The sequence below is a fragment of the Clavelina lepadiformis genome, chromosome 3, assembly GCF_947623445.1.
Source record: "Clavelina lepadiformis chromosome 3, kaClaLepa1.1, whole genome shotgun sequence".
Classification (NCBI taxonomy): Eukaryota; Metazoa; Chordata; class Ascidiacea; order Aplousobranchia; family Clavelinidae; genus Clavelina; species Clavelina lepadiformis.
The window spans coordinates 7,586,279-7,595,813 of record NC_135242.1 but is presented as its reverse complement, the minus strand read 5'-3'; the positions used below and the strand labels follow the sequence as shown (position 1 = coordinate 7,595,813).

General features: G+C 35.1%; 1 protein-coding gene and 1 long non-coding RNA gene across 4 annotated transcripts; both read right to left on the bottom strand.

The window, feature by feature from the left end:
* Positions 1 to 46: 46 nt before the first annotated feature.
* LOC143448279 (kxDL motif-containing protein CG10681-like) lies at positions 47 to 2,701 on the bottom strand. 3 transcript variants are annotated; one of them, XM_076947934.1, is made up of 4 exons: positions 1,257 to 2,701; positions 958 to 1,063; positions 579 to 745; positions 47 to 433 (listed from the first exon to the last, which is right to left on the bottom strand). In XM_076947934.1, the coding sequence occupies exons 2-4, from the start codon at positions 1,048 to 1,050 to the stop codon at positions 316 to 318; spliced, it is 378 nt and encodes a 125-aa protein (XP_076804049.1). In that variant the 5' UTR covers positions 1,051 to 1,063; positions 1,257 to 2,701; the 3' UTR covers positions 47 to 315. The 3 variants fall into 3 exon arrangements, with proteins under 3 accessions (XP_076804049.1, XP_076804050.1, XP_076804048.1); XM_076947935.1 differs by having other exon boundaries at positions 1,341 to 2,701; XM_076947933.1 differs by having other exon boundaries at positions 958 to 2,690.
* A 4,828-nt stretch (positions 2,702 to 7,529) lies between these two features.
* LOC143449707 (uncharacterized) lies at positions 7,530 to 8,597 on the bottom strand. The gene is made up of 3 exons (XR_013114607.1): positions 8,501 to 8,597; positions 8,260 to 8,428; positions 7,530 to 8,121 (listed from the first exon to the last, which is right to left on the bottom strand). It is a non-coding gene; the product is annotated as an uncharacterized LOC143449707 (long non-coding RNA).
* Positions 8,598 to 9,535: the final 938 nt, after the last annotated feature.

The following is a 9,535-nucleotide window of genomic DNA, read 5'->3' as shown; positions in this document are numbered from 1 at the left end:
CTTCCCAAGCTGCATTCATAAACATAGAAAACAAAAACATTAGATAATGGCGGTATTGCACAGGGTCGTTTTGAACAACAACAAAGTAACACAACATGAAGATTAAAAACCACTATAAAATCCAAAATTGTTCTCATGCATCACTCTCATAGCTTTGTAGTTTTTACAGCGTGGCCCAGACATTCAAGATTTCATTCCATGCACAATAATATTTAATAGTTCTTCTTAGCATGAGATTGCAAACTTGCAAGTTTAATGTTGAAGTCATTGAGTAACTTATTCCACATTCATCTCTATATCAGTACATGAGTTTGGTTAATTTATAGATGGTGCGTTAGTACTTGGTCCAACGTTTTCACCGGGATTACTTCCGTTGTTTTCTCCTATTACCAACCACTCATGATTGTTGGTCTGCAATGCCAGCTTCAGCCTCCTTCAAACAGATATTTTTTGTTAATTAATAAATACAAGAATTTAGAGTAATAATGACCTCACATGACAAAAATATCAGCTTATGCTTGAAAATATATTTGCAAAAAGTTCATCCACATGGATTAATTTATTTTATGCGGATGTACTTTATTCTTGTGTGCACAGATTGCAAGTCTTTCTTCACGTCTTTCAATAAAGCAGTATGTCGCTGAAATTTTGAAAACACAATGGCTTGCTGCTGTTCGGCAATATTATTGCAGTTAAGCAACATTTGGTTTGTCTTCTCTAAGTGCTTTAACATTGATTTTTGTCCCTGTGCAAAATAAACAGTAAACTTCAAATATCAAAGTTGACTCATTTTTCTAAAATTTTAGTTTGCACACACAAATTGCTTAAAAATTACAAATCAGCATATTGTAGACTTTGTTGCAAGTAATTGAAAAAAAGGAGGTGCCATCCTTTCAATATAACTCGGTGAGAAATTATGCATATCTCAGACTTCTGCTTAATTTTTGAAATGTTTACCTTTATAATTTCTGCCATGTCATCTTTATTTATGATTTGAGTCAGACTGTCACAAAAACCTTCAGCCTCAATAGTAGAGCATTTACTGGTCATATCTCTCCTGTAACTGATTACAAAGTATAATGCAAAATTCTAACAAAAATAATTATCACACAAACATTTTTGATTACATTAGAATAAACCATTCACCCTATGTAAACGGTTAGCATGGTCAAAAGCATTGTCATAAATGAGCATTATCAATGATATATACGGTACTGTGCTTTGTGTCACATTTAAGCCTGTGGTTCATGTATAACCTTGCATGCCAAATGTCCTTTCCATCTCTTATTCTGTAAAATTTAACAGGAAATAAGAACTTTAAATGTGCAGATGCGGCTCACTTTTTTGGGGTGCGAATAGTACCACGACATGTTTCACATTATTGAGAGCCCAGTGCTTTAAGTTGGCTCCACTATCAAATTGGCAAAAAGCTATGTGCAATAACTTTCAGATTTGGTTAACAAAAATCCACCCCACAACAAAAAACTTAATAAGTGCTTACAACCTGCAACCTTATAAAGTATTTATCATAAAATGATGTTCTCATGCTTGCTGGAGGTCAGAGAGTTACTTTAGAGTCCAAGTCTGCAAAAGCTCAAGCATGTATTTCATGTGATATCAGGCATCTGTTCCCCTTATGCAATCTGACTAGTACTTTTTGGGTTGAATTGAAAGTCTTCCTTTCAATTGTAAAACTTCATGGGTCTTCTTGTCTTCTACCTGTGTTTTAGCATACATTTGTGGATTTAACAATCTTTGGTTACCAATAGCTTATGCACATGTAAAGGTTCATTTATACACAGAAATCATTAGCTCTTTTTACAGAGCATCTTTAAACGAGTTTAACTCGCTTCATCAAGTGCTTTCTCTCGTTCCCAAAATTTGAAAAAACTAGAGGGAGTTGATGTACTTGTCTGAACAAGTCAACTCGATTCATATACTAATTTGGTTAACATGCTAAGAAATAAGTTGAGACATTGTACACCAATATATATCACAAAATACTTAAATTAGCCTATATGATCCTTGACTCTAAAGAAATAGGGCTAAAACAGGTATAATAATTCATATAAGACTAGAAGTAGCATCTCCAAATATATCTGCTGTCAGTCATTTTGCCATCGGTCACAGAAGTAAGAAAATACAAAATTGGTAAACGACTACCGGATGGATACTAAAATCAACAAATGCTAATTGGGTAGATGACAAGCTGGTTAACAAGAATGCTACAATAAACAGCAGATAATTACTGAATTTTGAAGACGGCAGTAACCCGGTAAATTTCAGAAATGCCAATTTTCTACTTGACAATTTTTTACAAATCCTAAATTAATGTAAAACTAATTCCTCAGACCTAAACTGTCTCTTTTTGTACCTACATTACCATCAAAATCGAACTTTCCGATGAAACTCTTTGCAAATATAAATGATTGAAGGTGACTCGATTTTTAAATTTCTGTGACGAAATAGTCTACATAAATATTTGAAAATTGAAACTAAGATTCATATGGACCCATGCCAGGTAATAACTAGTTCCAAATAAATCTCTTTGCGATAAACGGATTGTTGCCAAACGGATTTGGACCATAAAGGTTTAGCGTAGTAACTACTAAAAACGCTAAACGTTACTGTACCAGGCCACAGTGACACCTGCTTCAGACTGAAGCTTGATGCATAGGCATTCCATTGATCTTGATAACTCTTTCATCTTGGTCATTGATTTGGGTAAACCCCTAATTGGCATCTAACACCTGACTTTGATGATTTTAGCTAACTATTCTGCGCTGCACACGTTTTGAACCTTGAGTCGATTTAAACATAAAACACTCAAACCTTGGAATGGAAACTAAATTGTGACGTCACTTTTGTTATGCAAGAATGTTTGAAAATAAAAAACGTGAAGTTCCACAATGGTTTTAGGAGCTGAAGGAAATCTCCTCGTCGCAAGTTGACGCTCTCACCTCCGCATTTAAGGAGAAAAAAGTACTGCTTTATTGCATCTACGTTTGTTTAGTCGCTTTTCTATCCATTCTAGTTTCATACTTTGTCTTGAATGCTGTAATAAAGTTCTAAAATGGAAAATGCACCTGTGAGCTTTAGGGTGACCTGCACAAGCACGCACCCCTGGTAATCGGACGGAGTCAAGCGACAAATGTTTAAATAAAGACAGTACTTTCATTACACGAGGTTCGTTCAAGTAGAACAAGGTGCCTCGTCGCACCTAATAAAAAAAGCCAACAAACCATCCTTTTCACTACTGTTGTTTCACTATAAGGTAATTCATTATCTGTTCCATGATTGCAATGTTATTTTGGCAAGAAGTTCCCTGACGTTCAATGCATTGCATTGTGCGCTGGAGCGTTGTCGTGATGTAGTATCCATGACTCCTTTTCCCATAATTCTTGCCTTTTCTTACTCACTGACCGCATTAAACACCATAAAATATCTTTGTAAATATTCTGGTTGATGATTTGCCTCTGCCGTGGTAAGAATAAGAACCCTGTGTTGACCACGCGATTGACATCACTTTGAACCATTTTTGCACAGATATTTTTTTGCCGTAACTTTTCGGTAACGTTCGTCCAAAATGTCGCACTGTTCATGTCCAAATCATTCTAACAGCCAGGCGGCAACTTCTGCTCCTGCGCACCTTCTGCCACACATGCTCAATGTTTTGTTGAAGAGACCTCTCGCTCCTGGAGTCATCTTTCACACTCTTTCTTCCCTCCAACCTCTTGTACTACTCAGAAACTTGACATTTTGGTAAATCTTCAATTCCATATACATGCTGGTAAGTTTATCCAAGAGGAACAAGAAATTTCAAGTTGATTTATTGTTCGCTGCTCATCTGTTATCACAGCAAAAGAAACTGCTAAAGTAGGTCCATTCTAAAATATTCCAAAACCAACAATACATCAGTAGTCTACTCTAACAAAGCTTGTAAAAAGTATACAGTTGTCAAAAAACGCTAAAACTGCACGTACATGATATGTGTATTCACACAAATAATTGCACAACGTTGCAGCACAAAGTGTTCATTTCTATTGTACACGCTACTCTCGCAAGATAGCCTACACAGTTTCAAACACTCGTATACAATAAATCAATATACGAATAATGTAGGCCTGTAGACAACGGTTAAAATACCCTAAACGTTGCAACAAAACAAAACACTTAGAAGCAAGCTTTTCTGTGGGTTTTACGAAAAACAGCCATAGCTAATAAGAACATAACATTTTGGACGACTGTAATCACTTTTTTTATTCGTCTGTCAAGGTTTGGAGAAGCATATGCTGCATACACTCATATTTTGTTGAAAAGTCTTTTACACGAAACTGTGAAGGCGTCATTTCAGAAAGCTAAGGAATTCTTGTATTGGGTCAGTTCAAAGTAAAAAACATTTTTTGTTGCTTACGCAGTCAGTTGTTTGTTGCATTGGTTTTTAATGCGACAAGTGAAAAATTGCACAAATAAGTTATAATCACAACTTTGCAGTGAAGTACAGTTCCGTTGTTTTCTTAACTGAGAAGGACTAATTCGGCAATAGGCCTATATTTAATGTAGCCTACAGATGTATTTAAAGGATTGAAAAATTTGAAAGCATGGAAAAATAAAATTGGCCTGGAAAATGTGACGTTGTTGCAAACATTTTTTTAAAGACTAACCAATTTCACTTTTTGAATAAGTAACCAGCAGCAGAAAATTTCACGCGGGTATTTAGGGGTGTGGTAGTGGGATGGCACTAGCGAATTAAAGCATATATGGTCTATAATTATCGCCTAAATATCTATATACCATTATGGGTTTGTTAGCTTGTTTGTTTGCACTACTTTGTAAAAGTGACACTATGTAGTCGTAATCGAAGTATTATAATAATCACACGGGAATTATCTACTATTTTATGGAGATTTACCTGCAAACAACCAAAAGGTAAACATCGAGTAGCTCATTTGCCAGCTTAACAGAGGAGTTTATCAATCTGATTTCATACAATTGCAGGGACGTTTTTGCATCAAGCTTGACAGATTCTCTGTGAAAAACGTTTTTATGAATCTGCTTCTTCTCTGTTACATCGCCTATGTGTGTGTTGGGCGCGTATGCGTACAACTGCACTTGATTGTGCAGTTTTACGCGACGATAACTTCTGTGTCAAGTGTGTTCGTTCATTAACCACCTTGATCATCTTAGGGGATGTTGCTTTGATCCTCATTACCACCAACACCACCCTCCCCAACGACAGCTTGTACCACGCTGAAAATGACCGCAATGACGTCATCACTCCGGGCAGCATTTGCAACAGATACAGCGAAAGTTTATGCCTGGAGGACGTAATAATAATCCGAGGACGACTTCGGACGGATTCTCAAATTTTATACGTTGTACAATGTACATACATATAAGCGTTGTGCTAAATACCGTAAAAGCAAAATGCCAAAATATAAATAAAAATATGTGTCTCAATCGAAACTAGCACAACGTCTAGCTCAGTAATCAGCGCTCGAGAAGTGAACAATGACGGCCGATTTGATAATAAAAAAAAAGAATTTGTATATACCTAACGTTTCAGGCATAGTCTTGAAACGCTCTTGTAATTGACTTTTTTCACTCACATCTATACGATGTACACAGTCTTCCGAATAGGATTATAAGACGCGGCTTAATGTCGGAATGCTTCATCTAGCGACGAGCTATCTTTGTAACTTTATATTTTTGGATAACAAACATAGAAGCACCTAGCTAACACAGGCTCATGTCAAATTAATGTCATTAATTTTGCTCGACATACAATTTTTCGTAATCCATCAGGCAAAGCTATTTTATGCTAGTATTTTTATGCTTTAATTTTTCTAAAGTATAGTTAAAAAATTGTTAGTCATAGTGTCTGTAAATAAATTGATTTACATATTCACTGTTGTTATGACAACAATGTTTTAATATGCAAGATAACCTACATTTTACAATAACTTCAATAAGGGGTTGTTTAAGTTACAAAGACAGTCTTTCACATCAAACATTCTAATCAAAAAATTTCAACACTTTCCGCATTTTAAGATTAATTTAAGTCAGTTTACAGAAAACAATCTAAAACAAAAAACATTTAGCGACTTTAATATGATATTTATGGAGTTCCCGCCGCCAAACAGACTTTTTTCTTTTGGTATGGATGTGTTCTCTTCTCGCAGTCAGCTGATTTTCCAGGCAATTAAGCACAGTGGGAAGGCGGCGTAACATAGAAAAATTTCTAGAAATGTATCACTTGTAGAAATACTTAATTTACACTAAATGCACTTTCTTTAGTATTACAATTATGATGTATACAGGAAGCCAGATGATTTTGCTACAAACCTGTAAAAATCCGATCAGTTTACGACGTATACTTTTCGAGTAATTAACGATTGAAAATGTGTGTGCGGGGTCGGCCACACCTAGTTAAAATAGTAAAGTCGCGAGCCCGGTTTGGATAGGGTTAAGTGCTCATGCGGAATGGAAAACGAAAAATGCCGGTACTAAGCCGGGGTAAAAGAGTAAAGTTGGCTGTAGCAAGAGCATCCGGCCGTAAAAACCTGTGCCAAAAACCAAACCAAAAAAGATATAGAAAAATGAATATACGAATGAAGCTAGGACGTTCTTCGCATAAAGGTGGACCCTGTTCTTAGTGCTGTCTCAAGATATATTTCCAAACTGAAAGGAAAGGCATCAAAATTAGTGAGTCAGAAAAAGGAAGATTTCCTCACAATGGCTATTTTAAATGTAGGCGACTGGAAGAGGTATGAAAGTTGTGGATATATTTAAGAGAACAAACATTAGCGTGCTTTGTGTACAAGAAACAAGGTGGAAAGGAGAAAAGGTTCGTAAGCTGGTTGACGGATATAAAACTTTACCACAGAATTGACGCGAAAGAAAACGAAGTTGGAGTTGCGCTTGACCTTGAACTGAAAGAAAATATCTTGGAAGTAAAATAGAAAACATACAGGTAAATTTGGATTCAGATGAAGGTTTCCCAGCAGGTGTGGAATATCGTTAGTGTTTATGCACCTCAAGCAGGATGCCAAGGAGAATAAAAAATTAAATCAGGGATCACCTAGCTTACTTATGGATAAGGTCATACAGACGTTTCTTCACGACATAGCCACTGCGGAAGAGACATTGTGGCATGAAGGCTACACTTTTCTTCTGTTAATCCTTAACATATTTCGACAGTGAAAAATTTCAATGCAACAGTAGCCTACTATAACATCATATACACTGTAAAAAATTTTTTTTCTTGTTTACATCTAAATGTATGGCAGCAGTGTCGCCATACAAAATTATGTATCTTTACATTCAAAAGATGTAAAGTGCTTTTACACAAAGCAATTTGTTTTTTCCGAAAACAACGCGTTATGTAAATTAACGCATAAGACTTAAAATATTAATGATAGTATGTTTATTACAAATCCTATACACATGTTTTCTACATATAATTAGCTGTATTAATGCAAAAATCATTACTTTATTAAAAGTAAATCTAGCAATCACCCGCCTTTTATTTACAATTACTTTTATTTATTTTACTTTGCACGACAGTGGTGATACGGACAGTTAATTATAGTTCACCATTGAAAATATGACACTTGACATGTTTTACAATATTGTACAGTTGGTTACTCAAAAATTTCAGAGTACAATCAGGCTGTGCACGTTTATACAAATCACAAGAAATGTCAGATTCAGTAAAAGTTCTTTGATATGGTTTTGTCTTATGCTTTCTTTTATAGTAAGACACAAGTGAAGTATACTTCCTGAAGTTTGGGTTGCAGTCATCAGCACCACATTTAAACACATAGTTATGTACATTTCGATGAAACAAAATGTGCTCAAACTACTTTACATCAGACTAATCAATTTTATAACTGTATAAATCACATGCAAATAACAACATTGTCCTCGAAGAAAAATGGTCAGGTAAAACAGAAATACTTGACAGAAATGTCTGGTCACAACTATTGTTACACAAGTACTTCGAAGTTATTTATTGCGTTGTAGAAAGATATCAGTTTGCCATTAATTCCTTTTTTCCGTGCTTTTTGGCCATGATGCTTAGTTTTTCTCCCATGTAGTGGGTCAATATTAGCAAAATTTCTGAAAGCAAAAAATACTTTGATGTCAACAAGCAAAAATGCATTCTATTTTTTTAAATAAACAGTAGAAACAACAAACAAATATCCGCTACTGCTTACAATAACAATGGTGACAAGGTACAGATACTCGTGAACTAACCTTTGCAGTAATTCCAGAGTTGCGCTTAGTTCTTCAGGATACCTTACATTAAACACGTAGTAGCATGCAGATGGTAAGGTGACAGCTTCAAGGGCAGAATTGATGTAGTCAAAAGCACACTTCTTGTCCACGAAAATGTAAAACCTTTTTGAGGTTAACACATCTGGCCCTAACAAAAGGCAAAGTACAGTACAGTAATGCACTACAACTGATAGCACACAAAAATAGTCAAATTAATTACCATGTGCCACAATGCAAGGGTTCAACGGCACATCTTCATCTTCCTTCAAAGAAAAATATTTTTAGTGTACTATGAGTCTTATACAATCAAATGTTTCTACTGGATGATGAATCAACATATCAGTATACCATAACTTTCAAATTATTTTCATAAATAAGACATCTGTATTGACATCAGTAGTGCTCACATTTAACAAAATTTATTTGGATCTTCATGGAAGTACTTACAGAGCATAATTACTACACCAATTATATCTACATCTGTATCTGCATCAACCTTTTCTTTTGCCAAATTGACATCAAAGATAATTCTATTCAAATCTGCATTTTTAGCTGTTGTGCAAAAGTGCATAAACTGCAACAATCGCTGCAGTTGATTTTGAAAAATAATTTGAAACTGATCTAAGGAAACTTGGGTAAGCCTCTTGTAATGTACCATCATCCCAACTTTTCCGAAAAGTATAGGCCACTCTTCTTTCAATTTGTAAATGTCAAGCTTATTTTCATTGATTACTTTCCGTAGATGCGCATTACTATGAATGTAGATCAATAGCTTGCGCCGTTTGATTGGCTGAAGTATGCTTAAGTTTTCCTCTTTTAGAAAAGAAAGATCAGCTAAACTTTCCACACCAAGACTTGCAACGGTGGACAGTAACTTGCTTTTATGTATAAAATGAATATTTGGCAATGCTTCACTAATGAATCTGTCATTTTCACTGCCACTAAGGTCTTCCGCAGGTGATTCCATATTACAGTAAAACAATTTAAAAAACCTAATCATATCTCATATAACCTAAAATGTACATACACTAATCATGAAAATAGTCGTAACGTAAAATGAAAACAAATATTATCATCAATCAATCATTTATATTAGTCAACTTTTCAAAGTAACTTAATGACAGTGAGTTTTGTTTCGCAAATAAAACAATAAATGGTAGGCTATGCCAAAATTCCAATATACAACAAAACCACTAAGGAGGCAGCAAACACTTAAAATTAAAGATTTCTCTGATTTTGTTAGACTCTTACGTCT

Excerpts from the sequence above, each read along its gene's own strand:
- LOC143448279 (XM_076947934.1), bottom strand. The coding sequence starts at position 1,050 with ATGACCAGTAAATGCTCTACTATTGAGGCTGAAGGTTTTTGTGACAGT. Across the intron at positions 746-957 it reads ACATGGCAGAAATTATAAAG|GGACAAAAATCAATGTTAAA; the intron begins GTAAACATTTCA and ends TATTTTGCACAG. Across the intron at positions 434-578 it reads TCTGTGCACACAAGAATAAA|GAGGCTGAAGCTGGCATTGC; the intron begins GTACATCCGCAT and ends ATCTGTTTGAAG.